This window comes from Centroberyx affinis, unplaced genomic scaffold (genome assembly GCF_046629955.1).
Source record: "Centroberyx affinis isolate AG114_WGS23_722 - 3 ecotype Tasmania unplaced genomic scaffold, CSIRO-AGI_Caff_v1 ptg005021l_1, whole genome shotgun sequence".
Lineage (NCBI taxonomy): Eukaryota > Metazoa > Chordata > Actinopteri > Beryciformes > Berycidae > Centroberyx > Centroberyx affinis.
This window is the reverse complement of record NW_027282475.1, coordinates 7,501-22,589: the sequence shown is the minus strand read 5'-3', so window position 1 is coordinate 22,589 and position 15,089 is coordinate 7,501. Positions and strand designations below refer to the sequence as shown.

At 42.3% G+C, this 15,089-nt stretch overlaps 1 protein-coding gene across 1 annotated transcript in view; it reads left to right on the top strand.

Annotated features, from left to right (window-relative positions):
* Window positions 1-89: 89 nt before the first annotated feature.
* LOC139666472 (calcium/calmodulin-dependent protein kinase type 1D) overlaps window positions 90-15,089 on the top strand; it is a gene marked incomplete at both ends in the record, with an annotated part of 21,852 nt that continues 6,852 nt past the window's right edge. The window contains 2 exons of the mRNA XM_071545710.1: window positions 90-214; window positions 6,106-6,180. Of these exons, the coding sequence (XP_071401811.1) occupies window positions 90-214; window positions 6,106-6,180 (200 nt within the window). The remainder of the gene's footprint in view (window positions 215-6,105; window positions 6,181-15,089) is intronic.

Below are 15,089 nucleotides of genomic sequence, written 5' to 3'. Positions count from 1 at the left end.
TAGTCTAACTTGCTTCTCTCTCTCTCCCCCCACCCAACACACACACACACACACACACACACACACACACACACACACGCAGGGGGGCGTTTTCGGAGGTGGTCCTGGCCCAGGAGAAGCTGACTGGACGGATGTTTGCGGTGAAGTGCATCCCCAAGAAAGCTCTGAAGGGGAAGGAGAGCAGCATCGAGAACGAGATCGCCGTGCTGAGGAGGTGAGCTGCCACACACACACACACACACACACACACACACACACACACACACACACACACACACAGACACACACACACACACACAGCCTCTCATGTCTCCCTGTTTCTGTCTTGCTCTCTCTCTTCGCTCTCTTTTACATAAACACATGCTTTGTCTCACTCTCTCACCCTCTCTCCTCTTCACACACACACACACACACACACACACACACACATCCGTCTCTTTCTCTCTCTCTCTCTCTCTCTCTCTCTCTCTCTCTCTCACACACACACACAAGCCTCCTCGTTCCTTGTTACCGGGGCAACGGTGCGTCTCCTCTCTCCCCCGCATCACGACCCCCCCCAGGTCACGATCCACAGCCCACCTCCCCTCTCTCTCTCTCACACACACACACACACACACACACACACACACACACACACACACACACACATCACGACTGAAACTTGTCTCTCTGTCTGAAGCTGTCTGCTGGAACACAGTCGAGCTGCAGAGTATTGACGATGACAGAAACCATATTGATGGTTATTGGCACTTATAGTAATAATCTGCCACATTTTCATATCAATAAATGTCTGTTGCGCTATTCTCTATCTCTGATTGATACAGGACGATCCATAGTATTGGTCTGAGGTAACAGTCAAGAAGTCCTAGGCTATTTAGTTGATCTCAAATGAAGTGGCTCCACCTGGTGGCAGAAAGTCGTTACTGCAGACAAACACTCTGCTAACTGAGGTTCGAAACATGGAAGATTTTTACAATATGACTTTTAATTTATTCAGAGAAACAAACTTCAGACGGCTGCTTAGAGGCTGAACACCGATCTGACTGGAATTTATTTTAACTTTCTATGGTTACAGTTGGTTACAGGGTCAGTGTAGCACGGATGCTAGCTACAGTCGTTTCTTTCTTTTTTTTTAAAACTTTGTTTATTGGATTTTCAACATAACCAGCATTTATACAATAATTGCACTTGTAAGTTATTTAGAATATAAAACAACGCATCAACAACAACAATACGACAAGACAGGGTAATCACAAAAAGAAAAAAAAGGAAAAATTTAGACAGAAAGATAAATAAATATAATAATATTAAAAAAATAAAAAATGAAAATAGAAAAAAAGATACAAAAATACGTTTTGATACAATTGTTTAGCTACAGTCGTTGCTATGGTTACAGTTCTGCTACAGTGTAGCAGGGATGCTAGCTACAGACGTTTCTATGGCTACAGTTCTACTGAACTATTTTGTATGGCTAGAAGTTTGTAAATGACTTTAGCTTGTAATAAAATCATTTAAATCAATATCTGAGGGGTATGATTTGCTTTTTCAGCAATTTTATATAATTACCTGGTGTCTATAAAATACATCTGTTAAGTTTTTTTCAGTAAAAATGGTTTAGTTATAGCTTTAGCTAGTCACTTCCCAGTGTTTGTTTCCCACCTACAAGAAAATAGGTCGTTTAACATATTAGCAGCTTCTTATGCTAATGAGCTACTGGTCTGATTGGCTGGCCATTCTAGAAGGCCCGCCCTCCTTTTAGCGCTGATTGGTTGATTTCAGACAGTCCAGTGTCTACATAGGAACTGGAGTAAAATCTGACTGGCTTGTACAAGGGGGAGTGTTTTATAGTTGGTGACTGTGGGGAAACGGCAGAGTAACATGATTCAGTTTTTTTACTGTGATTACTTCACACCGCCAAGAACCAAAATCACCATAAATACTAAGAATTGCCACATCCTAGGATATCCCCCCTTTTTAAGCTGAGTTGAGCTGTGTAATAAACAGGATGATGTGCAGAGAGCCTCTGCTGCAGGTCCAGGTCTAGATCCAGTCTGTCAGGGATTATTCTGTGATAACGATGGACTCCCTGCACATCATCTCTTCCTCTCTAGCTTCTGATCAGACAGTCAGACCCAGCTGAGAGGCTGCTTTAACATGCTAGAGTCACAGTCAGGGAACACAGGCTCCTGATGTTTGTGTCTCTGAACATGTTTCTCCTGTGTGTGTGTGTGTGTGTGTGTGTGTGTGTGTGTGTGTGTGTGTGTGTGTGTGTGTGTGTGTTCGCCTCAGTTTCACACCAAGGAAGAACAGAACTAAATCATTTCAGTTTTTGTGAATTGTTTTCCTTTTGCCGGCTTTCAAACAGTGAAGTATTTAAAGTAGTACAGCAGAGGCAAAATGACAACAGGTAGGAGGACAAAACGAGGACACACCGCTAGGAGAAACACAGTTTTTAGGGGGAACAAATTTTGGTACAACACCGGTAATATTGATCCGTCTTGACTCTGATTATTTATCGATCATGTATGGATCCAGACTTCAAATTAAACCAATCTTTCCCTCCTCCTCTTTGATGAATTTTGAAATTAAGCACAACTATTTTGCAAATCTCTTTTCCATCCGCTGCTATGAAATTTGCACAATTGTCCAAAACAATCAAACGCATAAATGACAACAAAGTGAAATGAAGTAGCGTATTTCCTGTATAGTGGTTTGCTTTATGAGAAAAGGAGAGAAAGAGTATCTTCCTCCATCCTCCCCCTCCTCATCCTCCGTCTCTGACCTTCAACAATCTGCCTCTCTCAGCATCTGTACTGTCAAGCTGAGTGATTGATGTGTCTCATATCTATAGGGGATGTCTCTCTCTCTCTCCCCCTCTCTCTCTCTCTCTCTCTCTCTCTCTCTCTCTCATGCTGTGTTACAGTGGGTAGTATTTGTCGTGCCACACTTTCTGCCCACTCTCTCCCAGTTTAGGCTGCAATCCTCAAGGCTCTGAAACAAGGACACTCTCTCTCTCTCTCTGTCTCTCTCTCTCTCTCTCTCTCTCTCTCTCTCTACACAGGGTTTCTGTTGGCCTTGCTGTGAAAATCCAGATGCATATGCTAATATGACAATGTAGTAATTTGGTTCTGCTGTGTAACATTAGAGAAATAAAGAAATGTCTGCAGTACTGATGCAGGACAGATGCAGGTTAAAGGTGCTGCATGTATTTAACATCAGTAAATCCTTACTACATTTATCTTGAGGCATTAGTTTAATTACTGTAAACAAACCAGACCATCAGTGGTCAGCCTGTCAGCCTCTATCAGCCTCTACTCTGCATCCTCCATTGTTTCTCCTTCACCTGGTGGATCTGGAGGGAAATCTGCTGGATCGCTTTACGGCACAAAACAGGAAGAGGTTCTGTTCTTCCAGAGCAAACGGAGCTAAAGCTGAAAGAGTTTCTGGCAGCAGATGGTGGAAGGAGGGAAAGGAAGATGGAGAAATCACTTCCAACATGTTGATCCTCTTCAGGGAGGGGGGGCAGGAAGCAATGGGGCTGATGGGAAATGTAGTCTTAATGTGGAGAAACACTAGACCTAACAATACTACTGGAGTGAGATAGAGCAGAACAATCATCTCTTGTTAGAAATAAATGGATCTCAACAATCTGGAGGGATTTAGCTTCACATTTGAATATTTTTGACCTGTTATCTCTATCAGAGTCTAGCCTAGGTAGCTAACTAGTAGCTTAATAAATAGTAAACTAGATAGCTAACTTTTCTGCTAAATTCAAGCCGTTTTTGTTGTTGTTGTTGCTGAGATTGCTGCTAATTTGACAACTGTTCGGTTTATGTGATATATGTCACTCTTCCAGGTAGATTTCAAAATGGCCGTCGTGTGAATCGGGTCAAAGGGTCTCATTTTGTAATTACACCAAGCAATCACAACTAATTTGACAATTATACAGTATGTTAATGTTTAAACCGACATGTGGCTCCTTCATTCACATGCCTGGTGGGCTGCAGCTGTGTGCAGCAGTGCTGCAGGATGAACACATGAATGAACACATGAATGAACACATGAATGAGCAGCTACAACTGCAGAATAATCCTGTAGTGTGAGAGAGGCTTGTGAACGCAGCCTGGCTCCTCCTCTGCCATTACACCCAGGCTGTTTGCTGCCAGACCTTCATTATCCCAGGCAGGGCTTAAATACACACACATTACCTCCCGTTCAGTGTGTGTGTGTGTGTGTGTGTGTGTGTGTGTGTGTGTGAGTCACGCCTCAGCTCTGCGGTTCATTGCCTGCCTGCCGTCACAGAGATCATACGCTCATAATAAGTGTTAGCTGCTCACCTGCTCACCTGCTGTGTGTGTGTGTGTGTGTGTGTGTGTGTGTGTGTGTGTGTGTGTGTGTGTGTGTGTGTGTGTGTGTGTGTGTGTGTGTGTTAATCATCTTTTGCATTGTGAATAGGTCAGCTGCAGAGGTAATCCCCCGTTCACACACACACACACACACACACACACACACACACACACACACACACACAATCTACCGTAACTGTTTCTACAAGGTATGAGGTATTAAGATAACGAACTTACACACACACACACACACACACACACACACACACACACACTGAATGGAAACACCTTTGCCATGGCGCTGTAACCATGGCAAAATCAGGAGGAAAGAGGTGGAAACGAGCTGGAGGAAGAAAAAAAAAAAGAGAAAAAACATGATGGGAGGAGGATGAAAGACGATAGAACGGGTTTCTGGCGACTTGTGACTGGAAGGTTGTTGGTTTGAATCCCTGCAGCAGCTGGGAACATTTGTCAACTTTGCCTCGATAAATAAAGATTAAAAACTCCTCTATACTCAAATTACATTGTTAACTCCTGAGTCACACTGGCTTTGTTTACATTCAGGCTGAAACTGGATTATGACGCCAGCCTGGATGAACAGCTGTCACACTGTTACACTGAATTATATGTTTATATCTATATATTGATATCTTTATATCTGTTTTAATTACTCGATTGATTGACTGTGCTGTGTAAGTGTTGTCCTCCATGCTGCCCTCTTGGCCAGGTCTCTCTAGCAAAAGAGATTTTTAATCTCAGTGACACTTACCTGGATAGATAGATAGATAGATAGATAGATAGATAGATAGATAGATAGATAGGTAGGTAGGTAGGTAGGTAGGTAGATAGGTAGATAGGTAGATAGATAGACAGATAGATAGGTAGATAGATAGATAGATAGATAGATAGATAGATAGATAGATAGATAGATAGATAGATAGATAGATAGGTAGGTAGGTAGATAGATAGATAGATAGATAGATAGGTAGGTAGGTAGGTAGGTAGGTAGATAGATAGATAGATAGATAGATAGATAGTTAGGTAGATAGATCGATCGATCGATCGATCGATCGATAGATAGATAGGCAGGCAGGTAGATAGGTAGATAGATCGATAGATAGGTAGGTAGGTAGATAGATAGATAGATAGATAGATAGACAGATAGAGAGATAGATAGATAGATAGATAGATAGATAGATAGATAGATAGGTAGGTAGGTAGGTAGGTAGGTAGGTAGGTAGGTAGATAGATAGATAGATAGATAGATAGATAGATAGATAGATAGATAGATAGATAGATACATAGATAGATAGATAGATACATAGATAGATAGATAGATAGATAGATAGATAGATAGATAGATAGGTAGGCACTTTATTCATCCCTGAAGGGAAATGAGGGCGTTACAGCAACTAATAACAAGACAGTGCAAAATAAAAATGAACAGAAAAAACAAAAAACACAGTACAGTACAATACAATAGGGACACAGTCAAGTTAAATACAAGTAACACAGAGCATACAAACAGTGCAGAAGATAACAGTCAATAAAATATTAAATAGGTTAAATAAAGGTTAAATTAGATTAAAAAAAAAACGTATACATTTGATGGGGTAAATTCAGTGTCTGCAGTCCCGTTTGGATTCAGAGTAATCTATCTTTATTAGCAGGCTCTTGCATGGGAACTGGGAAGACATGTTCTCAGATTTTTAATTAATAAAGAAGATTAACTGCTGGTTTGTCTTTCTCTCACACGCAGGATCAAGCATGAGAACATCGTGGCGCTGGAGGACATCTATGAGAGCCCCTCCCACCTCTACCTGATCATGCAGCTGTGAGTCCACGCTTTTTTATCTTCACTTTCTCTCTCTCCACTTTTAAAGGAATAGAATTGTTTCTGGGAGATTGGCAAAAACCTGATGAATAACTAAATACTTGGTCATTTACAGAGGGATTTGTATGCATGTATGTATGTAAGTATGTATTATGTATGGCAAAAATGAAAGAATTTCTGACATTTTGTGTGAAATGCCCCATAATATAGCTGTGACAGAAGATATCAAATATCTCGCTGTCTCTCTCTCTCTCTCTCACTGTCTCTCTCTCTCCCCCTCTCAGTCGCTCTCTCTCTCTCTCACTGTCTCTCTCTCTCCCCCCCCCTCAGTCGCTCTCTCTCTCTCACTCTCTCTCTCTCCCCCCTCTCTCTCTCTCACTGTCTCTCTCTCTGTCTCTCTGTCTCGCTCTCTCAGTCTCTCTCTCTCTCTTTCTCTCTCACTGTCTCTCTCTCTCTCTCTCTCTCTCTCTCTCTCACTGTCTCTCTCTCTCTCCCCCCTCTCTCTCTCACCGTCTCTCTCTCTCCCCCCTCTCTCTCTCTCTCTCTCTCTCTCTCTCTCACTGTCTCTCTCTCTCCCCCTCTCTCTCTCTCAGTCTCTCTCTCTCTGTCTGTCTCTCTCTCTCTCTCTCTCTCTCTCTCTGTCTCTCTCTCTCTCCCTCTCTCTCTCACTGTCTCTCTCTCTCTCCCACCTCTTTCTCTCTCTGTCTCTCTCCCCCCCCCCCCCCTCTCAGTCTTACACTCTGTCCCTTCCTCTCTCGCTCTCGTTCTGTCTCTTTCTCATAGCCACCCACCTGTCCACACACACACACATTACACATCACACACACACACACAACCCACCGGTCCTCCCACACACACACACACACACACACACACACACACACACACACACCACAGCCACAAGGCCTCTATTACTTCCATTACATCTCTTCTATGCTGGTCATCAGTAGAGGGAAGCGGGTGCCTGCGGTTCACCCATGGGTGCCCCACTAACCGTCTCTGCAAGGTCACTGCCTCTTATGTAATGGGAAGAGTTGGTGTGAAAGTTTGGCACACACACACACACACACCCACACACACACACACACACACACACACACACACACACACACACACTGGAAGGCAGACATCACGGCTGTGGATTATACAACAGCGTCTGTGTTTACATGCAGGAGTAAGCTGCTGGATTATCTGTCCGTCCAGTCCTCCACTGAGCATGCATGGTAAATTCCAGTTCAGTTCCCCAGCCAGAGGAGGGGACTCGAGTCACGTGACTTGGACTCGAGTCACGTGATTTGAACTCGAGTTGCGTGACTTGGACTCGAATCATGTGACTTGGACTCGAGTTGCGTGACCTGGCATCGAGTCACGTGACTTGGGCTCAAGTCGTGTGACTTGGACTCGAATCACGTGACTTGGGCTCGAGTCGCGTGACTTGGACTCGAGTCACGTGATTTGGGCTTGAGTCGCATAACTTGGACTTGAATCACGTGACTTGGACTTGAGTCACGTGCCTTAGACTCGAGTCGCGTGCCTTGGGCTCGAGTCGCATAACTTAGAATCGAGTCACATGACTTGGACTCGAGTCGCGTGACTTGAACTCGAGTCACGTGACTTGGGCTCGAGTCGCATAACTTGGACTTGAGTCATGTGCCTTAGACTCGAGTCACGTGACTTGGGCTCGAGTCACATAACTTAGACTCAACATTAAAGTCTTGGACTTTTAACTGCTTGAGACTCGACTTGATGTATGAAGAGAAGACTCGAGACTTGACACTTGACTTGGGTTCTGCTGACTTGGGACTCGACTTTGACTTGTACTTTGACTTCTATACTAAAAGCAAAGATCTTAAGGTGACTCAGAAGTTTCATAGCAGCCCCATGATGCACTTGGCTTTCATGCCAGCAGAAGCGGGCACTCGAGTCACATGACTTGGACTCGAATCAGACGAGTCACAGTTTTAATTCCTTGAGACTTGACTTGATGCATGAAGAGAAGACTTGAGACTTGACTTGACTTGACTGATTCTAGAAATCAAACTCATGATGCTCTTACCAAGTTTTTATCCTATTAAAACCATATTGCATTGAAAAGTCCTAGATATTTAGTTTTCTTTAAGATATTAAATTGATACTGGACTCTTGATTTGTTCTGACTTGACTTGCTGTTCTACATTTAGACTTGAGACTTGACATTAATGACTTGGACTTGACTTGGACTTGACTTGGACTATATCAAATCCAATAATGCGAAGTCGATACTTGTGTCCTTGTGCACATTTTGTTGTGCTATGAAGTTATTTCAAAATACATTTATTTGGGATTTTTTTGTGTCTGAGTTCTATGCAAATCAATCTGTTCCATCAAAGTGAAAACAAATGTGTAGAAATTGATGTTAAAGCGTGAAATTAAAATAACAGAGACATTTATTTTGTACGTATTCACCCCCTTTGCTTCATTTGGGCTCAATTACTCTGTTACTCAGATGCAAATGCATGTAGTCGAGGAGGAAGAAAACTTTTGAAGACTCTGTATCACTTCAGTCTGGAACATATTTCAGACTGGGAACCGTACAGATTGTAGTTTGCTTTTACCAGGTTTGCAACATCCTGGAACAGACAGACAGGAGTGAAGGAGACGACTCCGACTCCCTGTTCCCTTCAGACAGACAAGTTGTACATTTAGAAACACAGTCAGCTGTTCACTGTTAACCTCCAACATGGCTGCCAGAAGGCGTGTTACATCACCTGGAAGCCCTCTGCTGGCCAGACTCCAGCTACAGTCTTCTTTGAGTTAAGCTGTTTGATCCTCTGTGATGAGAGTCTCCCTGTTTCCATGAACAAAACCAGGTAACAGAATATTCCTGACCGGCCGCCAGCTGCCGCCTCGCTGTCTGACTGAGCAACAGGTCACTACTAATGCATGGGGAAGAAATGATAATCCCATCCGTAATCTGTTCAAACTCCTGTTAACTTGTAATTTGAGGTTCCAGACAGTTCTACTTTTCACTGTAATGAATCATAGATGTCAGGATCAGCCCTAGAAATGACTGATGATGCACGCAGCACCTGAGAGCTGGGAGGCAGGACTGGTGGGCGGAGCATCGTTATGGCTGAATTTACAAAAGTCACATGTGAAAACCAAGAGGTCAAAACCTTCAGGTGAATGTTGAAGCCAGTAAGGAAGTGTCAGCAGGCTTCAGATCCTCTAAAGTCCGCTAGAGTCCGGCTCCAAAAACACTCCAAACCGCCAAACTCCATGAAGTCAGTGGACCACAACCAACTTCTGATACAAATATAAAGTCAATACATTTTTTTCGCCAAGAGGTTTTAGCCTCAGCAGCTAATTTAACTTCTTCTAATGTGTGTCCTTATGTAGATTTTCTAAATAATTGCGTCATTAACGGGATATAACGGTTATAAAACGGGGTTGTTCTCCTAGTGATTGACAGGTCGTTGATCATGGACCAATAGCAGGCTTAGCTGTGGCTCTGTGTCGACCCTCGGCTTCACTCCGGCTGCTCCGGCTCCAAAAAATGTCAACATGGCAGCGTCTCTAAACCCGATCTTTCAACCCGGTCTCACGGCAGTTCGTGAAATAGTCACAAAATTTAATCTATTGATTCGTGTACATGGACACGATTTTTCCAATTGTTTTTGTGACACTCAGCATGACTTTCAAACTAATGTATTTCAGTTGGAAGTATCTTTCATGCCTGCAACACGTTTTTTTTTTCTGTCAGTCGGGACTCAGGAAGTAGTGTGACATTGAAATAAAACATAACAACAATAAATTTTTAACGAACGTTTTTCTTATTTCACCATGACCAAACCGTTTCTCTAACCTTAACCAAGTTGTTTCAGTTGCCTAAACATAACCGTAACACAAGTAGTTTTATTTGCCACAACTTACGTTTTCAAATTCGTGGTGGAGGCACGTTTTTTAGGTTGTGTTCATTTCACGAAAAAAATGGCAAAATCGTGTCCATGTACACGAATCAATAGATTACATTTTCGTGACAATTTCACGAATTGCCGTGAGACTGTGTTGTTTCTTTAGGCTTCAAAACCCTTCACAGACCTGTGGGTGAAGAACTCACTGCTGCATCTGGTTTTACAGAGTATGATGAAAACCCACATGTGAATTCAAAGTTCACAGGTGCTTTTTGGACAGGTGTTTGTTTACTTGTGTGAATTTACTGTATGTAAATTTCTCATTTCCCATGTGAAAATGACATCATCAGTTTGAATGTACGACCTGTTTGCTGTTTTTTTAAATTTACATTTTATACGCAGCTTTGGCCGTATTGTTTCTGCTGGACACTGGAGCCAATAAACTAACTGAATTGATTTGACAGTAGCAGGAGCAACCTGTCCTTCACCTCTCCTCCCTCGTCTTCCTCCATCCCTCCATCCCTCCATCCCTCCATCTCACCCTCCGATTGCCTTTTTCTCTCCTCCATCGCTCCATCTGTTCATTTCCTCCCTCCCCTTCCTCTCCTCTCACACCTCATCCCCACCTCCGTCACCTCTTGCCTTCCTCCTGCTCTTTATTTGATTCCTACATCGGTGGTTTCTGCATTGAGAGGCCTCTCTGCTCGGGGGACGTGGGTCAGTCGCCATGGTTACGGGGTTCAGAGGTCAACCTGCTGCAGGTTGACCTCGAGAGTCTCAGCTGCTGGCGTTATTTTTTTATTAGCTTGAGAGATTTTCTTTGAATTTCTTGAAATGTCGCAAAAAAAAAAAAAATTACAAATCAGGGTTTGTATCAGCCGGCTTGAAGCAAATTGATGGTTTTCTGTTCCATCAGCACACGGCCATCTTGGTAGGAAAATAACAGCTGATTGTAATAATTTATCAGGTGATTATAATCATATGATGGACGCAGCCAATGAGCTGTGGGTATGGGAAAGCACCTGGGGCCAGATTCACAAAACCCTCTTAAGAAAAAAAATCTTCTCAAGTGCCATTTTTTTCATAATTTTAGTCTTAAGAAAAAAAAAAGGGAAAAATGCTATTCTCAAAAACAGTTCTTATATATTTTCTTAACTTTCTTCTTATGTTTCTTCCTAAGAAAAAACTTAGGAATAAATGGTATTCTTGAAATGAAAGTTCTCAGATTTGTTCTTGATTTTTTTCTTAACTTTAAGATGGCCCTTCACCTGTCTTAAAACTCCTACAGTGAAAAGGTAAGCCTCTAATATCATATATTTAAACACATTTTAGACAAGTAGGTTATAGTTCAAAGTCTTCATAGGTTCCCCTACACCTAACATTAAGATAAACATTTATTGTAAAGCTTTATTTGGTGTAGGGCCAGGTAGGCCTCTGTCTCATGTCTGTTGGAAATAAGCTGCAAATTTTACAGTTAACAGCAACCAATGTTTCAATCTTTGCTCTAGTTGCTCTAAATAGGTTTTTCCCCAATTGTTTTGTAGATGGAAGCACTTTGGGTTGCCTCCTAGCCTTGTCTCCTAGCCTCCTAGCCTTTTCTCCTAGCCTCCTAGCCTTGTCTCCTAGCCTCCTAGCCTTTTCTCCTAGCCTCCTAGCCTTGTCTCCTAGCCTCAGTGGCAGTAAGCCTAAAGTTTATTAACCAGAATTAATTCAGGCCCTATTTTGAGAAGTTCCTAAGTTGGAAAATTTAAGAAATTGGTAAGAAATGAGACTGTTACTAAGAAAATATTGAGGAATTGCACTTAAGAGCCTTCTTAAGAACTTCCTAAAATTTCCTCTTATGTCATTTCTTAAGATCTATCTCAAGAACACATTGGTGAATCCGGCCCCAGATCTGTAGGAAATGTATGTGACATCATGGGATTACTGTGAATAAACACATTTCATGAACGTTTATGTCAAAAAATATTCACAAGAAAAACTAGTAATAAAAAGAGAATTGATTAGTATCTAGTGTTTGTTAGTGTCAGCTGGTGTCTGACTTATTTCACACTGTTAGAGGACAAAAGAAAACAAATAAGTGCATTTTGCAATAGTCTAATGCACCAATTAAAGTCTCACAGTGGGTTTAACATTAACAGACAAACATTGCTACGCCGTTATGTCAATAAATGCTTTTTATCACATAATTTCCACCTCAAGCGTGTAAAACAAATTAAGCGATATTGAGGATATTTAGTGAAATTTGCCCTTTCCTTTCTAATTGAAATACATCATAATTTGCATAGAAATACCTCAGTGGAAACCAGCTGCTGACTGTTAATCAAACACATTTCTGTCCATTCAGTCATGGAGCGGTGCTGCCTATGCTAACACATGCTGAATAGAGACCTCAGCCAATCTCTCTAGACCCATACACACACACACACACACACACACACACACACAGAATCACAGACACTGGTGAATCATCTCTTTAATATCTGTCTGGCCATCAGGTCTGAATCCAAACACTTCTAAAGGGTTTCTCTTCTGAATTCAGTGGATTCAGTGAAGTGAAATTTCAAGTTCTAGTTGATGACTTGAGATCTTGTGTTTATGTAAATGACTTAGATTGGCACTCGAGTCACATGACTTGGACTCGAATCAGACTTGAGTCACAGTTTTAATTGCTTGAGAATTGACTGGACTTGAGACTTGACTTGACTTGGGTTCTGGTGACTTGGGACTTGACTCTGACTTGTACTCTGATGACTTGAAAAGGTTTCTAAAGTCTTGACTTGAGATCTTGTGTTTGTGTAAATGACTTAGATTGAAAGTGATGAGATTTGTTCCAGCAGACGACTGAATTTAAATTCTGTTTTCTGAATTTGTATGGAATGATTGAATTTATTGAAGTTGAAACTGATTCTAGAAATCAAACTCATGATGCTCTTACCAAGTTTTTATCCTATTAAAACCATATTGCATTGAAAAGTCCTAGATATTTAGTTTTCTTTAAGATATTAAATTGATACTGGACTCTTGATTTGTTCTGACTTGACTTGCTGTTCTACATTTAGACTTGAGACTTGACATTAATGACATGGACTTGACTTGGTAATCTACATTTAGACTTGGGACTTGACTTGTGACTTGTGCCTCAAGACTTGAGACTGACTTGGGACTGTCAAAATGGGATTTTCCTCTTCCTCAGAGCCAAACTGCTGCAGTGATTCAGCAAACATGCAACAAAAAGTAGAACTTCTATAACGGCTGCATCTGTATTATCGTCACCATAATAACTAACATAATTTGTTATGGTTGTGTGCTATGAATCACTGTGTGAGGTGTGAGTTATTTCTAAAGGCGGACGTCTCAGTTAGGACCCAAACTCTTCCGGTATGTTCTGTGTGATTGGCTCCAGCAGATGGAAGCGGCTGACAGGCTCCTCTGTCCCGGCTCATGCGGCTCGTCTTATGTAACCTCCACCACAGGGAAGCAATCAGGCTCCGCTGCCAGGAAAATTGATGCAACGGAGTGCAATGTGGGGTTTTTATTGATGTTTCTTTTTTGTGTAATGAATTGCAAATTAGTAAAAAGATGAAGAAAGAAACAAACTGGCTTCAGAAGAATCCAATGAAGGAACTTGTTCAAAGAAATAGGAGGAGATTTAACCTCAGGGCGTCACGATGATGCTGTATGACCGAACACATTAATAAACATAAGAGGTGTGACCGAGTCAACTCTGCTCGAGTCCCAAGTCAGTCTCAAGTCTTGAGGCACAAGTCTCAAGTCAAGTCCCAAGTCTAAATGTAGATTACCAAGTCAAGTCCAAGGGGTCCAGTATCAATTTAATATCTTAAAGAAAACTAAATATCAAGGACTTTTCAATGCAATATGGTTTTAATAGGATAAAAAATTCTGTCAAGACTTTAGAAACCTTTTCAAGTCATTAAAGTACAAGTCAGAGTCAAGTCCCAAGTCACCAGAACCAAATCAAATCAAATCTCAAGCAATTACTCGAGTCCCCACCTCTATAATTTACATCTTTTTTAGTAGTCTCAGTTTTTTTTCCAACCGACTACAGGAAACCACCCCGAAACACAAGGGATTATGGGTAGAAGGAGACGGACGCGGTTCCTCTAGCAGAACAAAATTAAGTCTGGACTGATGCTCATATTCAGCTGTTTCTTCATGAGTTCTGAACTGTACTCTGAACACCACAGAAGAAGAGACAGACAAGTCCATCATGTTAGATAAAGTTACAGGAAGTCTCGTCTGTAACCAAAACTCTGTCCAATAAACAAGCTGCTTGTGAGTCATGTGACTTTTGTTTACAAGCCCTGTTTGGCTTCTAATGGGTCTGTTTGAATCGAAATTAACCAAATACAAAAAATACAACAAAGTGAACTTTTCCACTCTGGTATCAGACCAAAGAAATCAAACTGGAGCTGTGATCTCAGCCTCAGAGAAGCGACTCAGCTGATCATCCAGACGCCGCAGTCTGCCAGCTGCGGTCCGATCCGCGTCCGCCCGCTCCGGCCCGCCCGCTCCCGTCTGAGGCTGCGGTGATTAGTCAGTCGGGTCCGAAGGCTGCACACACACACACACACACACACACACACACACACACACACACACACACACACACACACACACACACACACACACACACACGCTGGCAAATAAGGCTTCCTGTCAGCCGTGATGCACAACCTTCTCCTCGGGGCAGCGGAGCGCCCGCTGCCTCTAAATGAATCAGAGGCTGCAGCAGACGGCAGAGGGGGGGGAGAGATGGATGGAGCCACAGTCAGATGTGATGGAGGGAGGGGGGAGGAGGGAGGGGGGAGGGGGGAGGAGGGGGGGGGGGGGGGGTAAGATGAACGATATTCACTCTGGAAACATTTCTGCTCCCCGAAATTCATCCGTCAACGTTTTGAAAACACTGAGTCAACCCTCACAAAAAAAAATAGACTTCCAGACTAAAAGCAAAGATGTTCGGGTGACTCAGAACTTTCACAGGAACTCCATGAT